Source organism: Eublepharis macularius, chromosome 14, assembly GCF_028583425.1.
Source record: "Eublepharis macularius isolate TG4126 chromosome 14, MPM_Emac_v1.0, whole genome shotgun sequence".
Lineage (NCBI taxonomy): Eukaryota > Metazoa > Chordata > Lepidosauria > Squamata > Eublepharidae > Eublepharis > Eublepharis macularius.
The window spans coordinates 41,051,562-41,067,628 of NC_072803.1; the positions used below are offsets into that span (position 1 = coordinate 41,051,562).

At 41.4% G+C, this 16,067-nt stretch overlaps 1 protein-coding gene across 5 annotated transcripts in view; it reads left to right on the top strand.

The window, feature by feature from the left end:
• The window catches only part of DENND1A (DENN domain containing 1A), a 265,895-nt gene that overhangs the window by 64,588 nt on the left and 185,240 nt on the right, over nt 1–16,067 (top strand). For all 5 annotated transcript variants that reach the window (XM_054998226.1, XM_054998222.1, XM_054998223.1 and 2 more), the window contains exon 3: nt 2,737–2,780. In XM_054998226.1, the coding sequence (XP_054854201.1) occupies nt 2,737–2,780 (44 nt within the window). The remainder of the gene's footprint in view (nt 1–2,736; nt 2,781–16,067) is intronic.

Genomic DNA, 16,067 nt, shown 5'->3' on the forward strand with positions numbered 1-16,067 from the left:
CTTGAATAGTTGTGATCTTTGTATCCTGACTCGAGTTTGAAATTTGCTGAGCTGATTCTGGTTTAGGATAATTAAGAAGAGCTTAAAATACATTTGGCCTGTTCTATTATGGGCATAATTTATTATTATTTTTTATAATTCCTTTGGCACTGATTTCAAAATGAAGGGGAGATTGGACAGGCTCTGAATATGGGAGCAGCTTGGAAGCAGTGTCTGCCTGGGGGTCTTTAGTTTATCCTTCACTTTTTCCCCAGGCTTCAGCTGAGAATAAAAGCAGGATTATTGGGAGGGGTGAAATACTGACAATGCTAGAGGAAGTCAATAATGATTGAAGACAGAGTCGAACGTTAACTTATATTTTTCTGATGTGGATAGCCTTTCTGTGGAGGAAGGAGAGCCTCATGTAGATTGTCACATGTGATGGATCCATCGCAAGTTTTGATGTTTTATTTTCCTTGGAAGCGCTTCCCATGTAGGCCAAGTGCCCTTTGAAAGAGTACCATGTTAAGGGAAAGAATGAGATGCTTCCTAAAAAGAATGCTAATAAAGCCCCACTACCTGCTGGCTCTGTGTTATTGATTGCTTTCTTAAGATTTTCAGCAGTAATTTTTCACAATCTCATTTTGGACGAGCTATTTAATAAGGAGGTCTCTACTTGACTGCATATATTCTCTGAGAAATCAAAGTACTGGGGATAGTTCATTGAACTCCTAGTGATGCTATGATAAGCTATATTAGAAAAGTTGCCAAATGGCCATGACCTGTGCCAGCTAGATGTTTGCGGAATGCGGAATTTAGCAAGAAAATAATATAGCCAGAATTGCTTCTTCAGGGCAGACTGATCTGATGGCAAACGTGATGGCTCATGTTAGAAATTATATGGATGGGATGTCAAGAGTGAGGAAAGGCCTTACCTCCTTAGTAGGACCACAAGTTTTTACCAAGTTAGTGTTTGGAGCACATGGCCCTAAACTTGTTGATTTCATTCTTCCTAACTCTGCATTGGTTTAGGCTCCACATTTGTCTTTCTCATTTACTGTTGGGGAGGGGGGGTTGCAACTGAGAGGACTACCACAACACAAAGTTTTAATTAACCCTTTAGGATTTTCTTTGGCTACAAGAGAGGGTGCAAGACGGGCTGAGAATTTTGCTGGAGGCTAAACAATTCTGAGGATGTGCAGAGAATCTAATATTCTGTCCTCTTTGTTTTGTATGATGGATCTGGTCTCTCTTTGTGTTCTGTGAGATTCCAAAAAGCCACCTCCCTCCCCCTCCCTTGTGCACCATTGAAGGACTCTAATCAAACTTCTGTCTACATAGAAAATTAATAGCAGCTTCCTGTAGTCAGTTGCTTCTTTTAAAGTGGGCTTACTGTACATTTAAATACTTTGTTGAAAGCAACTACAGTTTAGTGGAAACTCTGCATCTGCTAACAATTGAACCCTCCAATTAACCAATTTATTAGCAAAACAAACTTGCCTGTGAGGGAGTTAGGGTGGGACAAGTGTGTGTGTGTGTGTGTGTGTATGTGAGAGAGAGAGAGAGAGAGAGTGTGTGTGTGTGTGTGTTTTAAGAATAAAAGTATATGATGTATACATTATAAAATTATTCTCTGCCCCACAAGCCTTAGCTCTGGCAGCGGAGAGCAATAATTGAGCAGTAAAGATTGTTTACAAATCCCCGCTCCCTTCATAATGATCAAAACTTGTGGAAATATTTCAGCAAAATGGAAAGCATCTGGTTAACAATGAGCCCTGTGCTGCAAGCCCAAAGAATTGAAAATGCTGACAATTGTATCAAATGTGGACCACGCAACAAACGAATAAATGAAAACTTCTTTACAAAATGCAAGGCATCTATCTCGTTTCTAATCTATGATTGTTGTAATTAACAATTACACTATAATACAGAGGCTGGCAATCTTGGAAACGTTGTTAGGAAAAGCAGATGGTCGGCCCAGAGTTGTTTTGAGATGGTTTGTCAGAGAAATGGTTTTGGTCTGGGTTCTGTGTATTGCTGCTTCTGTTCTATTTAATACAATTATACTTGTTATGAGCTGCTGCTTCTCAAGTTGAACTGTCGTGTTGTTTATACTGAGCAATGAGGAAGAAAGGTACTTTGTTTCTTAAGGTTTCTGGTGTGAAGGAGGTTAAATATTAGGGCTTACCAACGCTGAAGTGGTTTAGGAACGCTTTAATTAGGCGTTTTCAGCAAATGAAATATGCATGTTTAGAACAACTTTTAAGGGGAGTCTCTTTTCTCTTTCTCCTCCATACTTGAATCAGCTTTGAAACACTTGTGATCAGGTCCCATAGAATGCTGTTGTTGGGTTTTTCTTTACAAATCTTCAACAGAAAGAAAAGAAAAAGTCCATTCCTGCAGTTGGCTAAATGAGGTACCTGATTAAAAATAAGGAGTCAAAGCACGCTCAGGATGCTTTTCCCTTGCCATGCACGTAGCTGGCAATTTGCACCTGGTTAGGGTTTTGTATTAGATAACAGACTAAAGTTAACAGTAGCATCAGGTCTCTCTAATTTCTTTTTTGTCTTTCTGGAAAGAGGGTAAAAGGAGAGCCTTGAGGAGTCCTTACTTCCTCTTATCAGCGTCTCAGCCTCAGCTGCCCTTCTTGGATCCCCTGCCAGGGCTGCTATCATCTTCTGATCAAATATTAATGTGTGATTCTCTGCTTGCTCACTAATCCAAAGCCAATTAATATTATCTGTCAATTATTTACAGATCCTGAGGTGCGGAGGCAATTCCCTGAAGACTACAGTGACCAGGTTTGGAATGCGTAATTAATTTTTTACATGACAAAATTCATTTCAGGGTTGTTCAACATAATATTGCTCTTCTTTTTTCTTCTTAAAAAAAACCCAAAAGAGAAACAATTTTTTAAGGAAAGGGAGCTGTAATTAAAAACAAGTTTTTTTAAAAAAAATACACACACAGTGTTTGTAAACTTACATAGAAAAAAATAGGTAATTAGCTGTTAAACTTTCCCCATTTAAGGATCTGTTTCTGAGGAATCAAATCCATGACTTTCACTTAAAACAAAAACACACCAGAAACCAAAATCTAACCTTGGAAGTGCTGCAGGCAGCAGTTAGCTAAAAGAATCCTAATTTCATTGTTTCAGATGTATGAGTTTACTGGGATTCTCAATACATTTTAGAAAATATTTCCAGGGTCATATCAAACCTTTCAGAATGATGAATTTTTTAAAAAGTGGTAGGAGATGGCTGTGGGAATATTGCAATTAGTGTGCGGACTGGAGTGGAAGTGAACACATCCTACAATTCAGTAGTTCATAAGATGATTATGATAACCCAAAGCTGCTCCTGAACTTGATGGCTGCTTTCTCCTTTTACTGCATCTCATTAGAGAGTGGCACTGGGCTGGTGGGAGAGAAGCTTATTTTTGCGTCGCTGGTGTAGTTAGTGTGACACTCTTGTTGTTTGCCAGAGAAAGTCTAGCATTGAGAAGGAGGTTTGTGTGGCTGTTGCAAGTAAACTCTAGGTTGCAACCTAATTTGTGGAACAAACTCTTTTAATTGTTCAACCTTTTAAAGAAAAAAATCTCTCTGCGAGGATTCTCAGAATATTAGGACAAAAAAACTGCTCCTGCCCCAGGTTTTAATTGTATTGTCTTGAGGATGGTTTTGCTTCTGATCCTTTTACTTTTCTCTCCTTTAAAAATGTTTCTGTTATGCATAAGGCACAGCAGCATCTCTTGCCTGCCTGCTGAGTATATCTCAATGTGGGCCCTTCAGGGCACACAGACCTTGTCTTGTAGTGGTGTATATGCTGGCTGGGACAATGGCTGCCCTGATGGTCGCACTCCTGGTGTGCCTCTGTCATATTAATATTAATATTTTTTAAAGCAGCATGTTTATTGACTAGCTTTTGTTTCAATTTTATATTGACTACTTTCCAGGACTTACAATGCAGAGTTGAGGTTGCGCAACAAAGCATCCTTTTGTAAATGCATGAGTCCTCATTGCCATCTCGTGCCAATAATCTGTTAATAAATAGCTCCCTAAGTACACTCAGCAGCGTTGGGCCACAATGTTTGCTGAAAAAGCCGCTAGTCTATCATGTGAAATGTAGTCGGATTAAGGGTCCCTCCGAGCTGTTGCTGTCTCTTGTGTCTGTGATCTATGGATTATAGAACTGTCTCATACATAAAATATTTTCCCTTTTGTAAAACTACCAAACCTGCCCCCAGTCCAGAGAGAAATTTTAATATTCAGTAAACCACCTTGGAACAAATGAAGCCTACAAAAGCAGAGATGCAAAGCTAATGCTTCTGCTGCAGAACTTTCCTGATCCCTATATTCACCCTTTGCTCTAAAAAAATACCCGCAGGAAAAGATGGACAGTCAATACAAGAGGGAAGAAAAAGTGCTGGGAAGGAATCAGACCTCAAACTTAAAACAAACCACAAAACCCCTCACATTTCAGTCATGGCGTCCCTTCCCCTTGATGCCTTTTAAGAAGCTGGAAGAATGTAAACCGTGCACTTAAGCTGTGAGGAGTTTCCAGGCACTTTTACTAGCAACACAAAGAATAGCCAGCACCCAGCAATCCTTTCTGAACATTGTTAATGCAAAAGAGAGTGAAAAGCAGCCATTTTTAATCCAGATACGTATTCTTTCATTCAGTTTACAATCTAAATATAGCATTTGAAAGATCTTAAGAACATGTTGCGAGACAAGCTGAGGACAATGTCAAAGAAAATGTGCTTTCCGGATTTTAGGCTGGGGCTTGGTAAAGGTGGGGAAAAAAGGCTTCACTCAGAATTTTGGGGAAAAATTCAAATGAGTGCTGCTTTTTAGCATACCTTTTTCTAAAAAAAAGTACTTATTGTACACAGCATGTGCAACTTGTACACAAGACTTATGTGTGAATTACAGTAAATGTTTCTTTCTGCAAAACCGTGACAAGCCAAATCCATAGGGAATATTGTGAGTTAAGTCAACACAAGGCAAATCACTCATTAGTACAAAAACCCTCAAGACTCTTCACTCCCCCTCCCCTCCCGCCCCAGCCCTTCCCTGGTCTAAATTCTTGGCGCTTGTTTTTACATACACTGTGTTTCCCATGTAGGCAGCGCATCTGATCAGAGCCCCTTGCTGCCGCTGGATGTTTTATTCTGTGTGTTCTTTGTACCTTACAGTAAAAGAATCTGTCACAAATTATTGTGGCTCCCAGCTTTAGAAACCTGAGAAAAAAGGAGGTTAGACTGACATCTGTGGCTGAATAATGATGGGCAGCCTTTTGGCTCCCCTTGAGCCACAAAGCTAGCATTGCCTTTAGAGAGGAAAAAGCAGTAAGAAGAAAGGGAGGAGGGATAAAAGGAGGGTTACAAATCTGTGGTCCCGGAGATGTATTACTGTTGGGCCAGTTGTCTGCGTGGCACGATAATCCGTTTTGATCTCCTGTCTTAATTGTCTGCTAAAGACAAATGGGCAGTAAAAGTTCATCAGTTTCATCTCTCTCTTTTTTTTTGCTTCTCATTTAGAGGCAGAATAAATGATCCGTCACTACAGAAGAACTCCTTTCTTTTCCGACATGGGCGGAAATGCGGACCCCAACACATTTTTATTAAAATATTTCTCCCTCATTATTTCAGCCCTCTCAGCTCCGATAGATCTCGCTGTTTCATGAAAAATGTAATCTGAAATGTAAATAAGGGGTTTGGTACAAAGGCAGGAAGTAATGAGCAAGCTAGCCACATTGCTGGAATCTTGATTGTAATTACCAACCAAGGTGGACACCCCCATGTCTGCATTCCCCCCCCCCAAAGTTTTATTTGGTTCACACAGGACACAATGGCAAAAGTGAGTGAAATCTCTTTTTAAAAACATCTGTAGATCTTGGAATTTTATTTAAAAAGTCATGTGCAAGTTATTGAAGGGGCTTATAAGAACAATATAGAAATTAATGATCTTCCCAAGCTTTTAGAAATAGGAGGAACTTTTTAGAGGAGCTTGATTTCATTATGGTGATTTTTAGCAAATTCAAAATTGAGCATGTTGTTTAAAGAAGTTCAGTTTTCCTCTTTTCTCCCAGTGCTGTTTTTCTTTAGTTGTATATATGCTGACTGGGCTGTGCATAAGTTGTGCATTTTTCCTGGGGATGGTCGGTCAGTAAGTCTCAGTGTCTCTCTCTTTCTCTCTTATATGAATGATTTTAGCAGTAGTTCTTTAACTCTGCAAGTCTTTTTAATACATTCTCAAGTAAGGTGAAAGGTTGAAAATTGTTTTCAGCCCTTCCAATTATTAGGAATATTCTAAGCACCAATCTTGTCAACTAGGGAAAAGATACCTTTTAAAGAAAAAAAGTAGCATAATACAAATTTTGAGAGTTGTTGCATTTCCCAGGATTTCTTTCAAAGAAAGTACAACTAAGACAATATGCTTTAATGATTGAAATTTGATATGGTGTGCTTTTTTGTGTTTGATTTGATATTTCAGTGACTCCATATTAATTCATTCATGAAAGATAATCATCAGCAAAATTCTGCTCTTAAAGGGTGTGTTCTCACTTTTAATTGTATGGACACAATTCAGCCACATTTAATCATGTTCGATATCATGTTGACTGGTTGGGAGAATTAAGCATGAGCTTAAATCTCTCCTACTGAAATCAGTAACAGTGCTTCTCTTTTGCTCTGGCTCAAAACTGATGCCGTGAAAACTTATTTTACTGTGCTTCATCCTGGTATCAACACACTGTAGTTTGTAGCAGGTCTTTAGATTTGGAGTTGATGGGGTTAGAGAAAGCTAGAACGGTCATTTTGTACCGTTTATATGATTTGGGCTTTGTAAGCTCTCATATTAGAGCATGTACAGTTTGCTCTCCTGTTTATTTGGAACTGTCTTGCCCTAGAAGTTTTCCACTGTACATTAAGCAATTGACTGTGCACCAGTATAGGAGAGCATTTATGCTAGCTAGGTTGAATTCTGTACCATCTCAAGTAATGAATGGTTGTTATAGGAAAGTGTCCTACTCGGAGAGGCTATGTGTGTGTGCCTTGTAGAAAATTGATACATTGGAACTTGGTTTATTGGAATGCCCCCTTTCTTCAAATATGAGAGATTTGTGGATTAGGCCATCCCTATGTGGGATGTCAGGTTTATCACTGGGAGAAAAATTAGGGAGACTTTTGGCTGGGGTGTATCCCAATGTTACTTATCGCAGAATTATTTCCATATATTACAGTGAGTAGAAAATTATTTGATTTTTTTAAAAAATCCTGGTTTATGTGGATTTTAGTGTGGCACTACTCAAAAAACCATAGGTTGAATGAGTAGTATCATTTAAGTATTAAGGTTTGTAGCAGGAATTGAGAGGCTTTGAAGGTCCCTCTGAGAAAGATGTTTAAACAGGGAGCAGAGCAGTAGTGACCCATTGGAGGGAGTGTTTCAGCATTAGCTACATAACCAGCATAGAACAGAACTGGAATTCTATTTTGTTTTAATGAGCATCCTGCTATATTATAATATGAGCCATGAACACAACTGGTAGCATTAGTTACCTTTTCTTTCTCCTGCTATTTCTTTATTGGTAGTTCTGTTTTTTTTCAAAGAGAGGTATTCATAGTGGCAAATTGCCTGTATGGATACCATTTGATGAACTAGTATACAAGGACTGGGACACTGCTTCAAAACTGGTATTTTGTGCTGTTTGTAGATATTGCTCATTCACCTTTTTCTGCAGGCACAGAAATGGGATGTAATGAAACCCACCATCTTTATACATTTATATAGAAACTATAAACTTTTTACAGCCAACTTTATATAGAAACCAAGAGTCTTTCTTACGCAAACCCTCTAAGCCAACATGACTGGGTAAGGTGGGTAAAAAAAACACGTTTCTTTGTTACTATGTTAGGAACTATGACTGGGAGAATATTTATGCTGTGTTGGTAGTAAGTTTACACTGTAAAACTGGCATTTGTAGAACCGTGTGTGCTGAACAACTGCCTTTTAAATAGAGAGGATTGGAATGGACAGCAGCCCTTCTGTGAGACAAGGTGAATTGGTGCTATAAAAGATGTGAGAAAGAGTTTTGGGCCTCAGCAGGAAAACCTCATGATGGATTTTGTCCCTTGTTAGTATGTATGCGCTCACGCGTGTGTGTGTGGGCAGGTGCCATTTGGATGTTTTTCCTTAGGCACAAAAATGTCTTTGGGAGGCTAAAATTCGAATTTGAAATTTGGACTTATTATGTGCATTCAGTTTTTCTTCAGTGCAATGTATATGGTTTTAAAGGTAAATAATTTGGGAACCGAATCTACTGTATTAGAGACTTTATAAACCTTTTATGGTATTTCAGTAGTCAGCATCATTATTATTAAAAATTCATTTCAAATTAGAAATGTCCTATTGCTTGTTTAATAGAGAAAGTTGAACTAATGTATTGTTTGTAATGCAAGAAGTGATAGTATTTTAATGGAGTTTGTACTCTTGTCCAGTCTGAAGAGTGCTTGTATCTTCATAATAATAAATGATCATAGGTTGTGTCAAGGAGGGACTTGTAATCACTGCTTCACAATATGGAAACTGAGATTCTGCCCATTCCTATGAAGCTTTCCTTGAGAGGGCAAGAGTAAAAGACACGTTCTGGATTGATAGGTGAAATTTGGTGTCCTGTCTATGCTGTATCGATGGAAGGATGGCGAGGCCAGTTTTGAGCACCAAAGTCTCCCCACCACCACCACCTTGTGGTGACTGAAAGCTCTAGTGGTTGATGCATACAATCGGTATTGTATCAAACGTACTGCAAGGACATTACAGGCATGGGGTGGAAGCCATTCAGGGAAGCACTTAATGATATCTCAGACCCCTTACTGTTCTCATTTTATGCCGCCTCCCCAACGCCGTGAGTTAAGCTGTGTAATGGAAATTGTGCTAGGGTACAGCAGCAGTGGGAGACTTGGGACTTTGAACCTGGGCTGTGGGCCTTGCAGGGCATCTGGTTGGCCCTTGTGGTAAACAAGATGCTTGACTCGCTTAAGCACTGAACTGATCCAACAAGACTGCTCCTGTGCCCATTAAGTGCTGATCCTGGATGAAAGTGTAGTCATCAAAGCCTAATGCACAAAGGAAGTACAGGAAGACATAAGTTCTGTTTGTCTATATGAAACCTTAACCAAATTAAGTCTTCTGCTTGGTCACATTTTACTAGTCATTGTTCCCCATTAACACCTGTCAAAGTTGGCTTCCTTCCTTCTTCCCTTGTAGAGGAGTTGATTCATTGTTCAGCCTCTTTAATCCTGCCCTCTGCCAGGCTGTCTCCCATGAATATGGGCAAAATGAGATATAAACAGTTGTGAATTGAACCTACCATGACTTTATAAATAATTTATGGTCATTCAGCAATCATTATTAATAATAATTTCTTTGCTTTAAATCCCTGTGAAGGGCAGGCATCTTCTTACCCCAAAAGTGTCAGGATCAAGAGAGTAGGAGGCCGTCCCCATATTTTGTGGGCAGATGCTATCATTCTGATAGACCTATTCTCTCTAGATATAAATGTTTTAATAAATTGTACTGGCTCATGATTGTACTAATGTGTTTTATATATTTCCTGTGGAACCTCCTGAACTTAATACCAGCCAGTTTTATTTGATTATTTAAGTTCTGTTTTGAAAGGGAAAAATGTCCCTCTACTCATGAATTTTATAAACCTTTGTCACACATCTGCTTACTACTAGCAAATACCAGACTGTTAACAGTGCTGGCCAAGGTTAGCATAAGTTTGGCAAAATTAGTTTGTGTTGAAGTGTGTGTATGTTTTGGGGAGAAGGGTTTGTTAACAGCCTTGAGGCTATTCTGTGTAACTTGCTAAAATGCATGCAACATACCGCCAAACAATTGCATTTCAGATATACACAGGAAAGAGCATCTCAAAAGACTAATTAAATTATTCAAACATAAGAGACGGTTTATAGTTGTAATTGTCATAGTGTAAAATTTTTAAATAGGCTGTGAATAAGTACTGTATAATTCCATAAGCCTGTTACTTTTAGCAATCCCTTAGGAACATTTTTGAGTTTGTAGGATTTCAGGCAAAGTGGTGACTTCTCAGTTTTCCTCTTGCAACTCTTGGTTTCCAGTTGGGCTGCAAGATTTTAATTGAGGTGCGGATTAATCATTTTAAAGATAGCTCCCTGTGACTTGACAGCACTTTCCGCAGCCATCACCCTAATGAGTTAGTGGCCTCACTGCTATGCAGGCCATGTACATGTGTTCTTGCTGCACTTTTGTATGGGAGTCAGTGAGCAAGACCCTCATAAATGATATCTCTTTGTTCGCCTTTCAGTGTAAAAATACCTTTACTTTCTATGGGGAAGCAGTGCTCTGAGGGCTAACAAACTGGAACTTAATCCCAACAAAACAGAGGTGCTACTGGTGAGGGGAAGGTTTGGTCCAGGATATGGGATATTTTCTGTTCTGGATGGGGTTATACTTCCCACAAAGGAGCAGGTTTGTAGCTTGGGGTGTTCCTATACCTGGGCTTTTTACTGAATAAATGGGTGGCAGCAGTGACCAGGAGTGTGAGCCAGTTGCAGCCCTTCCTGGGGGTGGGGGTGGGGAATCTTGCCACTGGTGCATGCCCTAGGAGCATCTAAATTAGATTACTGCAGTATGCTTTACATTAGGCTGTCCTTGTAGACTGTCCGGAAGCTAAAGTTGGTACAGAATGCTGCACTGGAGTGGATTGTAGGGATCATATCACTCTAGTCATGTTCCGTCTACACTGGCTCCCAGTTTGCTGTTGGACCCAATCCAAGGTGCTGGTATTGACCTTTAAAGCCATATATGGCTTCTCCAAAATAAACATACCCCCACCCACTCTGTTCATCTTCAGAGACCCAGGAAAGGGCCTTCTTGGCCATGGCACCAAAACTTTGGAGCTCCTTCCCCAGGGCAATTCATCTGTCTCTCTCTCTCTATTTTCTTCTACCAGTGGGTGAAGACTTGTCTGTTTTGTTGAATATACCCACAATAATTGTCATTGACCCTCCTCCTTGGTTTTGATGATGTGTATTTCTGTTTTTTATTGAATTATTTTATATTTATTTTACATATTTTAAGGTTGAGATGTTTGAATGTTTTGATGTTTGCTATCTTGGGGAACCTACTGTTGTGAAAAGGAGGCACAGAATTTTTAAAAAATAAATAAGAACCACAGGCTGATGAAGCTGCCAGTCCTCCATTGAAATCTATCATAATTCTAAAACTTCACCTTCCATAACTCTGATGGCACTTGATCTTTTTGAGAGAATATTAGTTTTCTTTTAACAGAACACTACCTCTAATTTACAAAATAAGTTCTTATCCACAATTAAGTTCTTATTCATAAGAGAAGTAAGTTCTTATCTATAAAATAAGTGTCCCCTTCAGGTCTGGTATGAGTATGCAAATGTACTCAAATATAGTAAGTCATTTTAAAGCCAGATGTTTGGTCGGCTACAGCTTTAGAAGTGCAACAGTTCATCATCGGTCTTCCTGTGCAGTTCCACATGGGACTGCACACATGCAGACCTGCCGAGATCTGAGGGTTTTTAGCTCTATTACCACTAGGAGGTGGCCCTGCCTCCTGTCGCGCATGCGTGGCCATCTTTCCCGCCGAAATGGCCTTATAGGAGGCTGGGCTCTCCTTCTACCCTCAGTTTCTCTTTCACCACCATGGTGAGAGGTTAGCTTGCAACCAGGGACAGGTAGAAGCATTCTTTCTTTTTCTACTTCTTCAGTGTTGGTGAAAAGATGTTGTAAAAAGCCTTCTTTAAGTGCTGTGAGAAATGCAAAGTGAAGATGACCAAGATGGATGGGTATTCCATCTGTCTGATTTGCCTCGGAGAGAGCCATAATACCCAGGCGTGTAAACATTGCCAAAGTTTCACAGCTAAGGTCCGGGCTGAGAGGTCCAGCAGGCTCAAGGTGGTCTTGTGGTCTAAGGCAATGGTGGTGCAGGAGTCTACTGCAAAGGGGAAAAAATTGGATGCTAAAGAGGGAGCCGCTACTTCAGATTTGAAGTCACTGACTCCGGGACTGTCTTTGGAATCAAGATGCAGCCCATTGGGGTTGAAGACCCCTTGGAACAGACTACTGTCAACGACAGTGTCGGGTGAGATGGAACTGACGTGGATCTGAAAGACTCCTTCAACCCGAGGGTCGTCAACTCAATCTGAACCAACTGACAAAGGCTGGAGATCGAAGTCGAAGGAGCCAATTACCCTACCATCTCCGATTGCAGAGAGAAAAACACGCTCTAGGTGAGGAACGACCTAGGAAAAGAGCCAAGAAGACAAAACACTGCTCCGCCAAAGACTCCTCGGGCAGATCCCCGAGTGTGGCTGCAGGAGATTAGGACTTGATCCTGGTTGAACGTCCTCCAACCCCTTCTCTGAGATCCAGATCTCCATCTCGCAACTCCAAATCTAGGTCGGTGAGGTTATCCACTGAAGAAGGGGAACTCCTAGGAGGAGATCCTCCTCGAGACTCTCTTCGAGTGAACGTTAACACCACAGGGATGATTCAGTGGTGATTCAGACATCGGCAAGATCTTTTATACGGATGTTCTCCCAAGGGACAGATCACCAACTCCACAAGAGAGACACCATTCGTTTTCCAGCTCTTGGATGGCTTATCAACTGTCGGAACCAGAAGGGGAACGAGACCGTTATCTGGAGTGACACAGCCCGACTCTGCCATCAGAACTGTCCCCGGAGGAGACCATCGGGGATACAGGTGAAATGTCCCCCACGGATGACTACCGCTCGTACACTGAGCAGCTGATCAGAATGGCTAAGGTTTTGGAAATTTATATTTCCTCAGTGGAACCAAAGCCTAAAAACAAAATCTTGCAACATTTATACTCAGGCTCCATGTCCAATATAGCCTTCTCGGTTATAGAGGGCTTTGTGGATATAATGAACTCATTCTTTCAGAAACCCGCAATGGCTTCGGCTACAAACAAGAATGCTGAAAGCCTGTATAAAACCAAAGCTGAGCCTTGTCCGTTTTTGTCCATACACCCTCCGCCTTCATCCTTAGTGACAGAAGAACTTCAGTCAAAACAGCGACAGGGACCTTATTCAACTCCCTCGGACAAAGAGGGGAAACAGTTGGATACTTTAGGCTGGAAGGTGTACTTGTCCTCTGCTCTGAATATAAAGATCACTAATTATGTGGCTATGATGGGGGCATATCAGTTGTGCCTTTGGAATAAGATGTCTGCATTTGTAGACAAATTGCCTGAAGAGCAGAGGCCTCTGATGAGAGTGCTTCAGAAAGAAGCTGTTCGACTGTCCAGGCACCAAATAAATGCTGGGCATAATGTGGCGGACACCTCGGCCAGAACCGTGTCATCAGCCATAGTGTTGTGAAGGTATGGATGGCTATGAGCAACAGCCTTGCCAACAGAGACGAGAGCCAAAGTGGAAAATCTCCCATTCAAGGGCAAAATGCTTTTTTCAGACAAGACAGATGAATATCTGTCCCAAAAGCATAAGGATATACTTACTTGCCCGGTCCTATGGGGTACTGCCACCGACTCAACAAGGGGGAAGGTCACAATACCGCCCACAACAAGCATATAGGGGATGGTACTACCGTTACCAGCCGTACCAAGGATATGCGTATCCTAACCACAGGCAGTATCAACCCTCTCCAGGCAACTTCTCTAAACAGAAGCAAGGTCAGAGGTCAAGACAAGGGGCTCAAGCCCATCACAGTAAAGATCAGGCTCAAGTTCAGAAGCAGTTCTGACTGGCTCAGGGGCTGGACTCCCTCTTTGGGGAACAGCTCTGGGAGTTTTTTGCAGCATGGCGAACTGTTACATCAGACAACTGGGTGTTAAAGTTTGTGTTACAAGGTTATAAAATTGAGTTTGACAATTACCCAAGTTTGAGGATGCCTGTTTATTCAGACTTACTGGTTTGTGAGGAGTTGGAATATGAGCTCAAAAGCCTTTTGGATAAAGGGGCAGTGCAGGAGTTGCCTACAGGAGACCCAGAATTGGGGTTTTACTCCCGTTCTTTCTTATAGACAAAAAGGATGGGGGATGTAGGCCCATCCTGGATTTGAGGGGGGTTGAATAAGTCGATCTTGACCCGTATATTCCACATGACCACTTTGCCCACAGTTGTAACACTCTTACTACAAGATTGTTGGTTCGCCATCTTAGATTTGAAAGACGCTTTCCACGTTTACATTCATAGGGACCATAGAAAGTTCCTTAGATCTGCCCAGTTTTGATCAGGCATCTGATGAAGAGAACTTGACTCTCGAAAGCTTATGCTATAATAAAATTGGTTAGTCTTAAAGGTGCTACTGGACTCTTTTTGATTTTACAACAGGAAAGTTTACCAGTATAAGGGGCTGTCATTTGGGTTGTCCACAGCTCCAAGGGTATTCACCAAATGTGTGGCTGTGGTCATTGCTCACTTGAGAACCTTAGGGTGTTGTATCTACCCATACTTAGATGACTGGTTAATCTCGGGTCAATCAGAGGAAGATGTAAGGAGACAGGTACAACGTATCTTAAGGACCTGTCTTGCATTGGGTGTATTTGTGAACGAAAAGAAGTTGAAGCTGGTCCCAGCTAGATGAGTACAATTTATTGGAGCGATCCTCAATGGCAGTGTGAACAGAGCATTCTTACCTGAGGACAAACAGAAAAAGATAGTGGGGTTGGTCAAACAGTTTAAGTGTAAACGTTTCCAATCAGCACAGAAGATTCAGACCCTGTTAGGTTTCATGACGTCGACCATGGCGGTGGTAAGATTTGCCAAATTGAAAATGAGGAAGCTGCAACTCTGGTTTTTGTCCGTCTTTCACTGTGAGAGGGACTCACAGAGAATTTTTATTTCTATACCTAGGAAGGTACTGAATTCCTTAGATTGGTGGATGACACTGTCCCACTTACTGTCCGGGGTCCGATTTGGGCACGCCCCCACTGAGTTGTTCATCTCCACGGACACATCTAATTTAGACTGGGGAGCTTTGTGTGGAGACCTCCATGCACATGGCTTATGGGAAGATCAGGACATGGAGTCACATATTAACCTACTTGAGCTGAAAGCAATCCACTATGCCTTAACGTCCTTTTAAGATGCTGTAAGAGGGAAATTATTTCTGCTACTTACAGACAACTTAACAGTGATGTTTTAAAACCAGAAACAAGGGAGCACAACTTCAAGAACTCTATGCAGGGAGGCCATAATGATATGAAACTGGGCAATAAGGAACTCAGTACACCTAGATGCAGTCCACATCCCGGGTGTAGATAATGTTGTAGCAGATTGCCTCTTACAAACAGGTCCTCAAAGGCATGTACCTAGAGGAGGTATTCAGGCGATGGGGTTATCTAGAGATAGATCTTTGTCACAAGCGAGAATCAAAAGGTAGACCGCTACTGCTCCAGGGGAGATCAGGGGGTAGGATCCCTTGGGGATGCTTTCCAGTTATGCTGGTCAGGCAGATTCCACTACGCATTCCCAACTATTCCATTACTAGCGAGAGTGATCAGCAAAATGCAAGCAGAGGACACGGAAGGGATCCTGATAGCTCCGTATTGGCTGCACCAACCGTGGTTTCACAGCCTGCAACGGCTGGCGAGACAGACTTACCTCCTCCCTCAGGAGCCGGACCTCTTGTTGTGGAATGGAGTTCACCACCATGACGTTGAGAGGTTGCAACTGATGGCCTGGCTAATTGTGAGTTAGGAAGGTTCTCTGACAACGTTACACAGGTGTTGCTGAACGCTAGAAAAATATCCACCAGACAATCATATGGTATAAAATGGGACAGGTTCAGGTCTTGGGCGGAGGACAGGAACCTGAGAGCAACTGATTGTGCACTAGCCAATGTGCTCGAAATTTTATGGGAACTGAAACAGAAGGGGTTGTCAAACTCTTGGATAAAGGTGTACCTGGCAGCCATTTTGGCCTTCCACACACCAGCAGACAATAAGACTGTGTTTTCTCACTTCACCTCAAAAACCTTCTTGAAAAGTCTGAATAATATGTTTCCTCCTTTGTGTAGGGTAATGCCC